Source organism: Eulemur rufifrons, chromosome 24, assembly GCF_041146395.1.
Source record: "Eulemur rufifrons isolate Redbay chromosome 24, OSU_ERuf_1, whole genome shotgun sequence".
NCBI lineage: Eukaryota > Metazoa > Chordata > Mammalia > Primates > Lemuridae > Eulemur > Eulemur rufifrons.
In genome coordinates this window covers 35,162,739-35,180,398 of record NC_091006.1, presented here as the reverse complement: position 1 = coordinate 35,180,398, position 17,660 = coordinate 35,162,739, and the positions used below count along the sequence as shown (strand labels likewise).

The following is a 17,660-nucleotide window of genomic DNA, read 5'->3' as shown; positions in this document are numbered from 1 at the left end:
GTCAGTGGGAGTTTTTTTTGGCACAATTTTCTAATCCAATACGAATGTGGTTCCGCAGCAGCCAAACTGGATGCATTTTCCAGTCTCCAGCACCAAGAAAATTTAGCTGATCAATTTCAATACCATACATACCTGGAAAGAGTAAGACACATTTATTGTCTTTTTTTTTTTTTTCCTTTTAGACATAAGGTAGTTTCCAATGATTGAAATAAATTGTAGGATTTCAATTATTATGTTCAAATAAACTCTGAAGCTAAAGATGTAATGACCGTGACATTCCAGTAGTTATTAAAATGTAGGCATCATTAACATCCTGTCGGGGTGACTCATAATTATTTGAGCTTGTCATGCTGTAATATGTACATGGCTATAGACACTATACAGAGTAATTAAAAGCTGATTTCAAATCTCTAGTTTTTCTTCTTGTGGGTGGCGAGCCTCCAATGACACCAGCAGAGATTCTGAGCACTTATGGACGGAACCGATGGTGCAGAGGTGAGGTTCTGCTATTCAGAAGGATCATCTATGAATGACGATGTTATCTTTCATCATAATTAATAGAAAATACTCCTATTTCAGACCTAAACCAAAAGGGTCCATAATGGGTTGTATAGGATCCCCAGTTTCATCGCTATTAGAAGAATAGGAAAAAAAAAATCAGGTCATATTAAATGCGCTTTAAACCAGGTCCTAGGGCACATCTTTTAGAAAGGCAATGGCTCCTTTGGCATGGAGTGCTCTCTGCTGCAGTTCCATGAGTTAGCAAATGCTGTCTCCATTGGGGGTCTACTGGTAAGCTATATCACTATATACATGCTGTACATGTTGGTTCTCAAATTAGCAGTTATTAGTCAGACTGTACATAGCAAAACAAACCAAATTTAATGTTGCTATACATCCCAAAGATAATCTGTACCTAGATTCAAGGACTAACCCCTAATACAGGTTCCCTGTTTAAATATGTAGCCCAGTAAACTAAATTAAATGTGCCAAACAAAACTGGGAAAACTATTCTAGACATTCTGTCAATTTTGCTAACACTGTTGAAGGTCTTCTTGGCTTCGGCTGGCTTGTTTTCCGGTTTCTTGTTCGGTTCTGGCGTGGTTGCACTCTTGGAGATGGTCGAGAGAACTGGATCTTTTGAAAGATTCGGGGCATAATTTGCAACAGCCACTGCGTAAGCATTGTTCTGTATCGTGACAGAGGCTTTCTCTTTTTTCTATTGAAAAACATACAAGAATTAACAGAGTGTGGGTTGAGCCGACTACTTCACATGTTCCAAATTCCAGTTCAAATTCTGAAGAAAGGTATCCTGATACACATCATTATCCATCAGAAAAAAAGGAATTTAGGAAAATAAATCAAGGCATTTATTAAATCCCAAAACCACTAGGAAACCCCCCAAGCAAAACCAATGTTATCATTTTCCTGGGAAATCATTTTTTATTGTTTACATGGAAAATAATAGAAAAAGACAACTTCAACAGTGTAACTTTTTTCCGCGTATGAGTCACTCAAATATTTGTTGAATGAATGAGTGAATAAGTAAAATTTAGAACTATTTTCGTAAGAGAAATGATCATCTACAATGAATGATCTCAAACGTCTAACTTGGTAACAGGATTCCTTCCCATCTGATGTTAAAATCATACAGCAGTGTTTTACTCAGATGGTGGGAAATTATAACCTTCTGTAGATGGCAGTGTAACAGTTATTAAAACATAGAAAAAGAATGAAATACAAACTCTCGGATTTTTGCCCAGCTCATCCGCAAACTGTTCCAGGTTACAAGGTCCAGGTGAGTTATTACAAACTCTCCCCTGGGTCACTATTATCTCCTGCCTGACCAAGCACTACTCCTTTGTGCTCTCTCTGCTTCACCTGACCTCTTCCAATCATTAGCCACAGAGATCTTTTAAAGACATAAATTGGATCATGGCACTCCTATGCTTAAATCTCTTAAACCACTATTTCATGGAACTTAGGCTGAAAAAAACGTTTCTTACCATGGCTTCTTTCCCTTGCTCAGTACACACTGGCCCACTGAAATAACTTCAGTTTTCAAAATACTTCTTTGCTTTGGTGCCATGCTTTTGGCCACGATAGTTTCCCAGACCAGAATGCCTTCTTCCCATCCCATTTTTCACATGACCAATTCTCTTTCTTATTTTGACCTTGGTTTAAATGTTACTTCTTCAGAATAGGCCTTCCCTAACTATCTAATATCTTTCTCCCTATATACACTCTTTCATAGCACCCACATTTGTTTCCATCATGGCATTTTTCAAAATGCATAAATCTTATTTTAGTTGTGATTATTTGACTTTTTCATTCAATGAAGATTCATGCTGCTTCTATCTTGTTCTTCTTTGCAACCTTAGCACTTAGCATGAAGCCTTCCACAAGGTGGGCATGCAATATGTAGCTGATTTAATGAAACCTAAAAATAGAAATAGTATTTCTCTACATTTCTATACTAATATAAAGATATTACTAACGATCTGAATACAAAGAAAATTGAGCCAGCAATGCATTATCCAAAATAGTGAGTAACAGATTTAGAGGACAAATTGGCCAAGAATAGAATGGTGGAGTATCAGTTATTTTAACTAAGAAATCTCAAAATGTTCAAATAATATAAGAAAGGAGTTCTGAAAGCCCAGGAGGGTCTGAAAACAGGCCTGGATTGCCCATCCTTCGTTGGCGTGGGTTTCTCCTTCTCTTTCCCCTGCTGACAAGGTATTCTTAGAGATCTAGCTTGAGTACAAAAGAGAGATGAGAGATTACCATTTTTAACTTGATAAAAGCTATCAAGCAGCTCTCCGTCTGTAATGATGCATGTAGTTCCCATGTTACAAATGAAGGATAATCTGCAAGTGGATAACTGATAAGGAAATAATAGCTAACACCTTTTGAGCACTAGAATGTGTCAGGTTGAGTGTTAAGCCTAGGGTGTCACCTCTGACAAACCTCACTACTGGATAGGAAGTACGTTTCATTATTAACACCACTGTATAGGTTTAGAAATGAAAGCTAAAACAGTTTTGGGACTTGACCAGGGTCTCCAGTCTACTAAATGGCTGAAAAAGCATACAAACAGGTGTGTGCGACTTCTAAGTCTCTTCTTTTAAACAGAGTGCTATATGCCCTTCTGTCTGAGGAAGCTGTTTAAAAGTTGGGAGGACTATTTCTCTAAGTATTTCTGATGAGGTTTGTATCATGAAGTCAATGTTCAAAAAGGGCTCTTTAACTCATAATGTATATAACATATACTGTTTATATTATTATTTCAACCAAATCTAAACAGACATTATAGAAAATAACAAATTGCCCATATAGGCTGGGTGCAGTGGCTCATACCTGTAATCCCAGTCTTTTGGAGGCCAAGGTGGGAGGATCCCCTGAGCCCAGGAGTTCAAGACCAACATAGGCAATATAGTGAAACCCTCTTCCCCCAGTAAAAAAATTAAAAACATAGCTGGACATGGTGGCACGTGCCTGTAGTCCCAGCTACTCAGGAGGCTGAGGGTGGGAGGATTGCTTGAGCCCAGGAGTTCAAGCTTACAGTGAACTGATCATGCCATTGCACTCCAGCCTGGGTACCCTGCCTCTCTTAAAAAAAAAAAAAAAAAAAAAAAAAAGTGCTTATAAAGAATCTGGGCCTTAGGAAAGTTCCTTAACATCTCCCTGCTTCAGCTTCTAGTTTGACAAAAGGGCAAAAATGATACCAAAGCCGTATAAACTGTTGTGATAAACAAGTGAACTAATGTATATTCTACATTAGTATGGAAAACATATATTCTCCTAAAGGAGCGGAATGACAATCGTAACTATTACAAGCTAGACACTAATTACTGGTGTACAAGATGTATAGGTAATATTCATTGTGTTTTAGAAGAAGAAGACATAAACATAGTGTGGGAGAACTCAAGGAAGGTTTTGTGGAAGTGGGACATTTAGGGTGGATCGGGAATTCAGTTATAAGATTTAGACACATGGGAAAGAAACATGAAATGTAAACGTCTTTGTTGCAATAGGAGTCTACAGATAGAAACTTTGTACTAATTCTAACCAACACCCTCTTGCCCCCACTTTGAATACCCTTTAGTTGCACATCTATGCACGAGTAATACAGGCACAAAATGTTTAACAAACTCTAGAGCCGAGGAACTAACCAATCAGAACAGACAGACCAATCAAAATGGACCAATCAGAATGAACATTGGCTACAAGTAACCAGAAGGGTTGTAGCAGAGTGTAGCAGCCAATTGTCAGCTCTGCATATTTGTTATGTTGGCATTTTTTTGTTTCATCCTAAAACTGTGGACTCTATAAAAAGCAGCACTAAAAATCATTCCAATGTATGTTTGTAAGTTCTATTGACTTTGGCATAAAGGATGAAATTCATCTTATTTGCTTTTCATTGTTTAAAGTATGCCCTCAATCTCTGAGTATAACTGTAATCTTCAGTTAACAAGGTAATAGTTCTGGCTTCCAAGTGCTCCCTTGGAATTTGGAGACTTTACCATTTTGAGGACCATTAGTAAGCAAATTACAATAGCCCTTAAGTTCTGTTTTCAGTCCAGAACTCAGTGGCTGGCGTCTGTAATTTCTTACCACTTCACTGACGGGAGCCTGGCATCCCTTCGGTGCTACCTTTTCTGAATTCCCCCCACAGCACAGCAGAGCTTTTCTGGATCAGGCTCTTACAAAGTCTTGTTTCAAAGGGGAAAATAACTCCCCTCAGTCCATTTGAAAATAGTTACCACAAATCTGGTAAAGTAAACTGTTCCTCTTTGTTTAAAATTAAAATCATGCCTATAGAGAAAAAAGACTGTTGAATTCATAGCAGACTAACAATTCTAAAATCTTTTAGAGTCTACAGATTAAGTTCACATAATATATTTGTTATTAATGTTCTTTCTAAGATATAGATCTGCTAGTGATAGTACCAAAGAATATCTGCACTGTAAACCATCACCAGGAAATGGTACCTTGTCCTACTCACTACCAATCTCAATTAAAAAGAACTATTAATATGTTGAGAGAAATGGTATTACTGAAACCTCTTTTGAATATCATGCAGGCCTTGGATCAAGCCAGACCATACGTAGGCTGAATATTTGGGCCACATGCATTTGACCCCTCCACACCAATTTTCCCTTATTTAGCGTAACTCTCGGCTTACATTCAGACCTTTGAAGAGAAATAGTCCAATGCAACCTAATTCAAAATAGTACTCACTGCACAAGGGATTTTTTTAAAATGCTCCTATCCATATAATTTTTGTTTCTTTTGAGAACTAGAAAAGGCCTGATAGTTCTTACTACCTAATTTAATACAGTGTAATCTAATTTTGTATTTCTACTGTAAGGCAGTTACATAGGCCACTTCACATCATTTGAAGAATAAGGCCAGATACAGCCAGAAATATACACAAATACAGACTGGGTTTCTGGAGTAAACAATAAAATAGGAATGTTAGAAGTTCAGAACGGATTTAATTGGAAAGAGAATAGGGGAAATGAAGGCAAGGTGACACTGATATTTTGTATTAATTTTAAGCAACTCTTACCACTTTTGATACCTACACATGGATGACTGATACAGTATCTCTCCAGAATTCCTAACCACTGTGTTTCACTGGACTTCTCAACCTACACGTCTCACAGGTCACTGAAACATAAAATATCCAGGAATGTACTCTGCTTCCATGCATTCTCACTTCCTGCCAGAATCCGAACACTCTCCTGTACTCTCTAACCTGTAAATGTTACCACGATTCAGCCAGGAAGTGTTAATTAACCCCACCTTGGTCCCCAGGTGAGACACACTTTACCTCCTTCCCACCCCCAGGCTAACACTGACTGTGCTCTGAGTCACACTTACTGGGACGTCACATTCCCCTGCCTGCACTTAATAGCCCTCCCCTCCCCTCTGCAACACCCTGCTGCTTGCCCTCTATGATGACACAGGTATGTATTTTTTTCACTTTCTCTCTCTCTTTTTTTCCCTTTCACTTAGCTGTAAGATCCTTGAAGGCACAGACTGTTGCTTCAGAGCTCCTAGCACAGTTCCTGGCTCAGAGCAGGCTCAAAAGCATTTGCTTAATGGTAAAATGAATTACATGTACTAGAATGATTACCATGATAAAAACTGCATATGTAACACACACAGTATAAAAGAATATGTTTTACAGACTATAATCAATACGTTAATAGATTGATAGAAACAGAGTTTAATAGCTTATTCTACAATTCTATTATGTAATTATCCTGAAAGTCTTCAATTTCATCATCTGCAGGAGTGGAAGACTGGGACCTAGTGAAATAGGTTCCACTAAAAGACAATGCCTGGGGAAGTTGTTCTACTTGTGTCTGAGACCCATAAAAGGGGATGTGACATAAACAAAATCAATAAATAATATATTTTATATAATATCTAGGGGAAAGAAGACTAAACTATGCTGTTATGTAGTTTGTTGACAGTTCATTTGTCACCGGAGTGGAATGAAAAGAGAATATAACCACATTCACTGATTTTCTACTTTTTAAATGATGTTTTATAGGCTTCAGAGTATCTTGAGTTTATTGCTGGATTAGAGTCTCTGGATAGAGCTTTAAAATGTCAAGCCTGGAAAACTCCTGATGATAGACATCCCAATGTCTTACACCATAGTGTCAAAACCATCTTGGCTCCTTTGAGTGGTAGTGAAAATAATTTGCTAGCAACTTGAGCAAATGTTCTAGCTAACATAGAGACACCTGTGAGTCAGTGAGCTGGCATATGAGCGAAAGTAACAATCACGTGGTTTCAGAGTTAGAAGGAATCTCAGGGATGCTCCTTACAATGAGGAAAGGGGTGTTGTATTAAACACTAAATATAACAGCCTTCAGAGAAAAACTCTGGTCTGCAAAGTGAAAATCTCTGCTTTTTCTAACATACCATGTTGCCTTTTTACAGTTACTGGGGCTACTAGAAAGCCCCATTACTTGTAAAATAACAACATGCTCCCTGGTCAGATAATGCTACTGTTAACTATCTGCTAACCATCCTAAGAAAAGTGATACTTACAGAAGATCGTCTGAAGGTTAAACAGTCCATCCAGTTCTCTAAGTACGCTAAAGTCTTTTCTCGGATTAAATTGGGCCATGAGAAAGCTATATACTTGGACCATATTAGCTTAGCTCCTTGAAGAATTGCTTTCACTGAGTTGTATGTTAATGTAATGCCTTCAGCTTTTATTGAAGGGGACTACAAGAAACATCAATATGAAATTCATTATTGCTTTTATTGGGGAAAATTTGACGTTACTTGCTATATAGTACCCAGCTTTCCCTGATATAAAACCCACAAGATATTTTGTTTTTGATAAAAGCGATTTCAGTGTAAGGAAAAGCTTTTCTCTGAGGAAATGTTTATTTCCATTTTTTAATTAAAGAAAAATAATTCTCCCCTCCCCCAATGTGTTGTTTCAGTCACCAAGATGCTCAGAATTGGAAACTCAACTACCGCTGCGGACTGCAGCTAACATGCCGGCCCAGAGGTGGTCATATTTGACTCTATTTTCCTACTTTTATTTCTATTTTATTCAATGATAATTTAAGTACATTCATTCTTTGATAAACTGCCTGAAATTCTTTTGGAACAAGGCAGGATGTTAAAAATGTAAGTGAGCAAATAAATACACTGGAAATGTGATGTTTTCTATGAATTAAATAGCATGACTCACAAAACGATGGCACAGTCTATAACAATTTGGATGTTATGTTGTTATATCTGTGTTTTAAGTAATTTATTATCTAGTGTTTTCTATGCTTTCCTTAGAGCCAGTGTAGACTCACTGACTCAGAATTAGAAACAGAAACAGTCTCAAGGAAATAAAGTCAATATATATTTTTTGAACTTAATAAGCTATGTGCCAGATGCTGTGCTAGGTAGCAGCAGATGAAAGGATGATCCTCTCAGATCTTGTAACCTAGTGTTAGAAACGGATTTATTTACCAAAAAACTCCCACTATAATGAGATAGTGTAAAAGAAATCTATGCCAAGTGGTATGGAAATGCAACTTGGAGAGGGGTAGTCAATTACATTAGTCTGAGAAGTTTTGAGATTAAGTAAAATTAGATAGATTTTAAGGAGTAAATAAGAGTTTGTCAGTTAGGGCAGGAAGATAAGGTATTATTACAAGAGGGGGCAGCAGGTCTAACGTTCTGGAGCCATGAAAAGGCACAGTGCTTGGGGAAATTACTGTGGCCTGTGATAGTTAAAGGAAGAATATGAGCATGAACTTTAGGTCTATCTTTAATCCTGGGCTCGCCACTTATTAGATGTGCAATCTTGACCACCTAACTTTACTTGAGCAATTCTCCTTTCTACAATAAAGATATTCCCAGGCACAGAAAAATAAATTCATAATAAATGACAAAAAAATCTTCCTTATGATCACGTAAACAAGCGCATGAGAAAACTCTATATTTGGATCGTATTTTAGCTTAGATTTTTCAGGAACTGCCTTTAACAATTCATCAAAGAATTGAAGAGTTAGATGATATGATCTATGTTTTAGCAAGATAGCCCTGGTAGTAACGCAAAAGATGGGTGAGAGGAAGACACAATTAAGGATAGAGAGCAGGGAATAAACTACAAATAATGACAGAAGGTGAAGAACACGGTCTAAGGCGTGTAGGAAGGAGTATGAACAAGGTTTTATGACTGATTAGATGTTCAGAGATACTTCCAAGTTGTTGTCATGTGAGATTAGCTTGTGTCATTACCTGAAGTATCGATTTCTAGTGAATAACGAGGCCTGGGCAGCAGGAAGATATAAAATCAATTTAGAAGCTGTGTTTCATTTGTTGCTTCTTTCATTTTTTTAAAATAAGGGATACGCAGAGATTGAGATGTCATATTCAGGTAGAAATATCTAGAGAATAGGCTGTACGTATGACATTGGAAGTTAAAAGAAATATGTGAGGTATAGTTACCCATAATGACCCTGGATAGTACAATAAAGGCATGGGTGGTGGACTTTGATTTGGTAATACCTCATTAATTCATACCATATTTATTGAGCACCTAATATATTCAAAGCACTGTGCAAAGGGCCAGGAGTAAGTGGTTTATTAAAATAAGCATGGTCATTGTTATCATCATCAGCAAAGGAGTTGAGGCAAAACTATGCCAACAGAAACGAGAATAAGGGCACTAATGCAAAAGAGCCGGGTACTATACGTACTTAGAATGGGAACTTCCTCATTTCTGCAGAGGGGCAAGCGTTCAGAAATTTCCTGGGGCGTTGATATTTGTGCTGAGGATGAATAGGGAGTATCTGGTTGTGGATGGTAAATGGGGAGAGAGTGTGCTTAGTGCGGCACATATTTCTGCAAACATTGCCAGTAAAACCCTTAAAGTGAGAATCTCGCAGTGAATAAACAGTAAAAACAAGAACAGCATAAATGAAAGCCAAATTGACTGTTTTGGGGGGATAAACAAGAACAGATGCCAGGGAGGCTGGGTCCACCCTGAACTCTGGCAGAGAATCTCAAGGCACAGAATGAATAGTGGCAGCTGCCAGGATGTGAGGGAAGAAAGCTGATATTCTGAGGCTTGTTCTAAGGAGGAAAAGAGGAGAAAAAGTTGTAGAGTTGGGCCTGAAATAGGATTCTGGAGCATAACAGTAGGAAGGTTCAATGGGGATCCTGTGAGAAAAATGGAAAATTATTATCAAATCCTAAAATATGGAAGTTACTGATGCCCTTCAGTTACAAGGCAGTAAATGGAAAGGAAGTCAGATTGTAGTGAGTTAAGAATTGAATTAAAAGTGGTAACATCGTAAGCAATGTTTTAAGAAGCCTGAATGGAGAAAAGAGGGTGGCATTTGAGAATGGGGGAAGGCAGTGGCATAGGATTTAGAAAGAGTTTTGTTTTGCCTTCATGCCAAATTAGGTATACTAAGCATCTTCATAAGCAGAAAGGAAGCAGGTAGTTGAAAAAGATGGCTTTGAAGAAATAAGAAAGTAATAACTAATAAAACAAGGTTGAGAAAGCAACAAGAAGTACAGAGATCAAAAGCTGGAGTGGAAACATTTGTCTTGGGTAAGAGGAGGAAGACTGTGTATGAAGGAAGGTTCCCAAAGAGCCTCATGTTGTATCTAGAGACACTTTTTGTATAAGGAAGGGCGTAAAAATTTGGAGTTGGATCATTTGATCCAGCACAGCATTTACAGAAGAAGGCTTTGTTGCCCAATTTCACACGGCACAGTTGTATAAAGTCCTGCCCATGATCACAGAGCAAGGTAGGCTTTGTCTTCTAACATACAGCTCAAAAGTAGCTTGAATATAAATGAATGGATTTATTTACATATTTGCAAAAACTAACTTTAAATATCATCAGAGCACAATCTACGTGTTAACTGTAGCTTGTGCAAAATACACATGTAAATATATTAAATATATATTTCTTTTTTTTTTCAAACATAATATTGATATGTATGAGTAATTATTCTTATGGGGCAAAGTAGCACTTGCTATTTTATAAATTTTTAAGAACTTTTCATATGCTCTTTGGAGTGACGGATAATTTAACTGCATTTACTCATGTGTACTAATGTCGAAAGCAAAGGACTTCCTCCAGGCTGGTTAGTCAGAATGGATATTAAAATGGCCTCTGGACAAAAACTCTGTATTTGAAGAATATTATTATTTTCCACTTACAAATTAAATCTAAGAAATACTAAAGCAGAAGTAGGCTACACTGAAATATCTATTAGGTATTCTAGACAGGCTACTTTTAGGCACTATACTTGATTTCCTTTAGTTCTAAGAACATTTTAGTTCTTAATTTAAAGGTAGGCTCATGAAACACTTTCAAAATTCATTTGAATTATGAAATTCGGTGGAGTACCCATTGATGAATTCACCACTGTAAAGTTTTGAAAACCTTTCCCTGAAGGCAAAGAGGTCCTCTCATTGGCATCACATTGTCAGATTTAAGATCAGAAACTGATTTATTCTTTTATTCAGCAAATATTTCTGAAGTGCCTAGGAAGGGCCAGGCACTGCAAATTGAAGAACAAGAAATGTGTGTGGTGTAATGTTCTCTTCAACTAAGCCACTTGAACTAAGATAACATAAACAATGTCAGTTGTTTTCATGAAAATTAGGTTGAAACATAGCACTTTCGAAACAAGTTTATCTTGGCTATGTGTGATTCAACATAGGGGCAGATTTAAATCCAGTATTCATCAGTAGTAGGTTATTGCTTTTAGAATGCATTATCCAGAATTTATGTTTTGCATTTATAGGTATTTCTATTTTCCAAGTTCAAGGATTGAGACAGTCTATCATTCCATATGCCAAATCACGACGTCAATTTTATTGGCACTCACTAACATTAAAAATAGTATATCAATAAAATGCCTATACAGGAATTTATATCACATGACATTTAATTTTTGTGACATACTTACAAGGACTAACATTTTATCTTTAAAAATTATTAGTATAAAAGTGCATGGGCAATCAAATAGCTTTAAAAAAAGTAATTGTCTAGATACAATGAAAAAGCAGTTTACTATGTGGGCAATAAAAACATAAATCAACATTGAAATGTAATGGAAATGCTGAAATAGTCTAGAAGTTAAGCATAGAAAAGTGATCAGATTTTTTCAAAATATTTGTTGGCTTTGTTATTAATAGTAGGCAAAACATAACTTATAAAGTGAAATAAAGCTTCAGCCTTCTTAAAACTTCTTTGGTTTACAAAATTGAGAAAAAAGAGTAAATTTTAAACTATAATGTTCACTGCTTGTATGTTTAAACTGCAATATGATCATAAAAATGAAAAAATCGTATTTAAGTAAATGAAAAAGAAATCAAATCAGCAATTATGTTAATCTAAATTTAATGGAAGAAGGATTTAGGTGGATATAATGTTAAAAGAAATCCTCCAAACACAACTTTTCACTATTACTAAGAATACTTTATATCTCCTTATGGTATATCCAAAGCCTCCTCTTAAGGCAGATAAATAATAATCTATAGAATATGAAAGGAAACAGCTATTATATCAATGCACAAAACTCCCACTAGTTTCAGGACTTGAAGCCCAAAAATGGACACCAATAATCTCAAAAAAAAAAAAAAAAAAAAAAATCTTTAAAAACAAATAACTTTTTCCTTTCAGACTGTATGAGCAATTTAAAATTCCTAGGCATTTCAGCACCAACACATTTATTCTATACAAATTAGAGAGAGAAAAACACTACCTAAGCTTTTATAATCAAGCAACAGAAATGGGGATAGGTGAGGAGTACTCAGCCCACTGACAGAGCCTAGAATTATTCTACAGCAGGTAAAGTTAATACCCACTTTCTTTTCCCAGTGTCTTTATTATAATGCAGTGTGGTGTCTAAGAACATGAACTTAGATGGACAGATCTGGGTTCAAGTATACTTACTAGCTAGCTGTGTGCACTGGGCAAGTAAATAACTTTACTAAGCTTCAGCCTCTTCATCAGTGAAAAGTGAGACTTAAGAAGAGCCTGTAGCTGTAAGGATGCTACAAGATTATAGGAGAAAGTCTATGCAAAAACCTTAGCACAGTGCCTGACACATAGAGCTCAACAGATGCTAGGGAGTGGTTCTAACAGAAGTATTACTACTATAGGCACTCCTAAAGGATTTCAGGCAAGAACACTTAAAGAGAAATCGATATGATTTGAATTCGTATATAGATATTAAAAATATGTATGTACGAATGTTCTGAATGACAGTTTCAGAATATGTCTGTTACAAGCTGAATTTATTAGGGGATTCTTTTAATTAGGATGAGAAGGAAGTTCTCACTTACCTTGTCATTTACTACACTCTTCCCATCCCAAGCCCATCCTCTTTTGGTGAAGTAATTAACAGTTGCAAATTCAATTAGGGCGGAGAACACAAACGCATAACAAACGGCAATGAACCAGTCCATGGCAGTTGCATAAGCCACTTTAGGAAGAGAATTCCGAGCACTGATGCTTAGAGTTGTCATGGTAAGAACAGTTGTCACTCCTGCAAAAGAACCAAAAACATCAATAAAAGTACTAGCAGGACAGCATGGGAAGTAGTTTTTCTTTCTTTTTTCCCCCTAAAACACTGCTTTCAGTACTGCTTTTATCCACTCCAAAAAAAAAAAAAAAAAATTATTGGAAGACAGTGCAAAGTTAATTATCTTAAATGGTTATTATATTTCTTAAAGTAATGAGTCTGAAAATACTTTCAATTTTCATTTTTGTTCTGTACAAATCACTTTTCCTCTCTAAGTACTGTTGAGGTTAAAAAGACTGGAGATACTGAAGTAGAATTACCTACGAGGAAAAGCAGGCACTTCAAATTGACCCGTTGCCAATTAACATTAATTCAAAAAAAAAAAAAAACTGTAAAAGCTTCATATTAATTTGTTCAAGATTTATTTGAATCAGGCCAAGCTATGGGCCAATCACTCACACCAGTGATCACAATGCAAATGTGATTAAGAAATTCTTGGTTCAAGCAGGGCTACAAGTTACCAAATTAATTCTGGATAGCTTACCAGTATGAAGACCTCATTTCTTTCATGGCATAGCTTAGAATCTATAGAAAATAAAACAAGGCACTAAAAACAAAACTTTGTAAAATATAAATTACTCCCTATAAAGAATATCTGATAACTTTGTTGGTTTAAAAAATAATCTTGTTCCTTTTAATGCATGGCTTTGCTGTCAATAGTAAGGGAAGTCACAATAGTTAAAAAAAAAAAAAAAAAAGAAGATGAGTTGAGCCATCAGTACTGAAAATAGCTAAAGCCGTGTGTTTTATCAGAGATCCACAAGAAATTTAATTATTTACATAGGTGATACATTAAAATAAAAAATGTGACAGAAATGTTCATTCCTATTTTGAAGTATTTATTTTTTACTTTCCTTTAGGATAAAGCAGCTTTTTTTCCTCATTTACAGCAGAGTTAGTAATTCAAAATATCAGTAATTCAATTTAATCATGAGTGGCTCTAGGATTATGATGGTAGTAGTAGGAATCATGGGTAAAGCATAAATTTAGTTCACCTGCTGCTGAGTCATTATTAAAAACCACATTTACAGAAATACATTGTACATGCATGCATCAAACTGAAAGGTTTTAGGCTGATATTTTCTTTTGAGACTTTTGCACATAAGAATAAATAGAATATAAAACATACACACATGTACATGCATACACATGTGTGTATATGTACACACAATATAAGAAATTAAAATAAATCAATATATGAAAATACATTTAAATTCACAAGCAGTCAAGGAAATACCAACAGCAAAAATGAGATGCATTTTAAAAACAATATTATCATCAAAATGTTAGCAAAACTTTAAATGATTGATGCATTCCTGGTGTTGAGGAGGATGTAGGGAGGGGCAAGAGTTTTCTTCTTTACAGAAATTACAAATCGATGTCAAAGCTAAGAAACTGTTGGCCTAACCCAAGGTCATGAATATTTAGGCCTATGTTTTCTTCTGATTTTTATGGTTTTGTTTCTTACACTTAGGTCTTTGGTCCATTTCAATTAATTTTGTGTATCGTGTGAGGGGGATGTCCAAATTCATTCTTTCGCATGTGGGTAGCCAGTTATCCTAGCACCATTTGTTGAAAACACTTTTGTTTCCCCATTAAATGATCTTGGAAACTTTGTTGAAAAGCAATTGATCAATTTAAAAAAAAAAAAATTTCTCTGAGGTTAGTGAGAAATTTTATGCATTTTTTTATGCTTGATTTTAGAAATTGAGTCTTCTCTCATTTTTCCTTAGTCATTCCAGCTAAAGACAAATCAATTGTGTTGCTTTTTCCCAAAACCAATTTATGGTTGGGTGTTGATTTTTTTGTATTGTTATTTCTATTTGTTATTCCTTTTATCCCTGCTATAATGTTTATTGCTTTCTTTTTCTTCTTACTTTGAGTTCAGTTTGCTCTTATTTTTCTCCTTTTCAAGGAGGAAGTCTAGGTTATTGATTTGAGATCTTTTTTCTCTTTTAAACATAGGTTTTTAGAGATCTCAATTTCTCCCTAAGGTACTTAGAGATACAAATTTCTAAGAACTGCTTTTGTTGTATTCCATAAGTTGTGGTATGTTGTGTTTTTGTTTTGAAGCATCTTAAAGTACTGTCTAATATCCCTTGTGATTTCTTCATGGAGTCAATGGTTATTTAGAAGTTTCTTGTTTAATTTCTATATATTTGTAAATTTTCCAGATTTCTCCTGTTACAGCTTTCTAATTTTATTCCATTGTTTCTGAGCATATACTTTGTAATATTTCAATCTTTAAATTTATTGAGACTTGTTTTATGGCCTAGTGCACTGTCTTCCAGAAGAACGTTCCGTGTACACCTCAGAAATCTGTGCAATCTGCTCTTGCTGGTGGAGAACGTTAGGTCTCGTCGACTAATACTCTGCTCCAGTCTTCCATTTCCTTGCTGGCCTTTTGTCTAGTTCTATTATTGAAAGTTGGACAGTGAATTCCCCAACTAACATTTTTTGACTGTTAATTTCTCTCGTCACAGTTTTCAGTTTATGTTTCATATATTTTAAGAATCTTTTGTTAGGTGGATCTAGCCAATCTAGCTCTCTTGGGTTACTGTTTGCACAGAACATGTTTTTCCATCATTTTACTTTCAACTTATCTGTGGATTTTAATCTAAAGTAGGTTTCTTATGGACAGTACGTAGTTGGGTCATGTTTTTTTCTTGGGGGAGGGTGTTTTATCCATTCTGCCAATCTCTGCATTTTAACTGATGGGTTTAATTCATTCACAGATTATTAATATGTAATTATTGGTAAGAGAGGACTTCTGCCATTTTGCTAATTCTTTTTTATATACTGATATTTTTGTTCCTCGATTCTGCCATTACTTTATTTTGTGTTAAATAGGTATTTTAGAATATACCCTTTCAATTCCCTTTTTGTACTATATATATTTGAGTTATTTTCTTAATGTTTGCCTTGGGTATTAAAATGTATAATAATCTACTTAGGATTAATGGCAACAAAATATCAATAGTATATAAAAATGTTGCTGTTTTACAGCTCTATTGCTCCTACTTTATGCTATTATATCACAAATTACATCTTTATACAGTGTGTGCCTATCAATATAGATGTATAATTATTGCTTTATGAAGTTGTCTTTCCAATCAAAGAGAAAAAAAGAAATGAAAACAAAAGTGTCCATTATATTCAGTTCCTTATTTCTTCCTATGGGCTTATGATCCAGCATCCTTTTATTTCAGACTGAGGATGCTCTTTAGCATTTCTTGTAAGGCAGTTTTGCTAATGACAAAACTTACTCAGGTTTTCTTTCTCTGAAAATATTTGATTTCTACTTAAATTTTGAAGGATAGTTTTGATGGATATAGAATTCTTGGGTGCGACTCGTTTTCTTTTGACACTTTGAATATGACATCCCACGACTTTTGTCCTCCACGGTTTTTAATGATGTGTTAGGTGCTGATCACACTGGAAACCTCTTTCATGTGAGACACCACTTAACTTGAAACTTTTGCTTGTTTTAAGATTCTCTGTCTTTGGCTTTCCACTGTTTGATTATCATGTGTCTAGCTGTGACTTCTTAAGAGTTTATTTTATTTCCAGTTCATTGAGCTTTTGGATGTATTTAACTGATTTTTTTTTCATTAAATTTGAAAGTTTTGGCTATGTGGCAACTATGGAAATCAAATTCTGGCCCCTTTCCAGGGTTTGTTGTCATTGCCAATGTACTTGTTGTTTGTTTAGTGACTTTGGTTAACTAATTATATAAAGACTATTATTTTTAATCAGTTTGGGGCCAATGAAATCTCTGTTTTGTTAGTTTAGTGGTCACTTGATGATTAGACAAAGTTTTCCTTAAATACCTAGAACCAAAAAAAAAAAAAAAAAAAAAACCTCCCAGTCTTAGCAAGTGGCTCTGTGACTAGGGTGGGCAATGTCTTCAATACTCTGCTGAGCAGTTGGCAACTCTGCCTTGGTGTTCACTTCCTGCTTGTGCAGCTGCCCAAGGTCAACTAGTGGTAAGAGGTCAGAGGTCTTTTCTGAGCATGCACATAACCCAACCTATACCTGTGACCTTCTAGCTTCTAAGGAATTTGTCAGTGCTTTTCAAAGCACTTACACAAAATCCATTCTCCCGTCTTTCTTCCCAGGCTTTTTGGCTGGTCCACTCTTTACCCTCAATGAAGTTATCCATTGCCTTAGGCAGGAGGCACTGAAACATCTGCCTGTGAATGCTGTCCGTGGATGCTGGCTTTGGCAACATGCAGACAAGACTATTGAAATGGTCTTCCAGGGAGCTATCGTACTGATCAAGCAATGATAATTCTTTTTGAATGAGCTCCACTTTCTCTCCTCTGGTACAAGGAATGTGGGCTGCTTTTTCAGGGCTACCACTTTTCTAGGATTAGGGGACGAGACGAGGATAAATTACACTACCACAAAGCTTATTGTTCTTGACAAGAGTCGCCATTTCTCTTGAATAAGTGCACCCAGGGTTGCTGCAAACCTTTGTTTATTCCCAAAGTTCTGAAAAAGTTGATTCTAACCATTTTTGCCTGTTTTTAAAATGACTGTGAAGGGGGTAGATTTCAGAATTCCAT

General features: G+C 35.8%; 1 protein-coding gene across 4 annotated transcripts in view; it reads right to left on the bottom strand.

The window, feature by feature from the left end:
* Positions 1-922: 922 nt before the first annotated feature.
* GABRA2 (gamma-aminobutyric acid type A receptor subunit alpha2) overlaps positions 923-17,660 on the bottom strand; it is a 123,472-nt gene continuing 106,734 nt past the window's right edge. The window contains exons 8-10 of one of the 4 annotated variants that reach the window (XM_069457306.1): positions 12,854-13,056; positions 10,785-10,787; positions 923-1,219 (exon numbers count right to left, since the gene is read on the bottom strand). In XM_069457306.1, coding sequence (XP_069313407.1) covers positions 923-1,219; positions 10,785-10,787; positions 12,854-13,056 — 503 coding nt within the window. Of the gene's footprint in view, positions 1,220-7,074; positions 7,255-10,784; positions 10,788-11,676; positions 13,057-17,660 lie in introns of those variants that run through there. The other 3 variants (XM_069457305.1, XM_069457307.1, XM_069457308.1) reach the window with 3 other exon arrangements.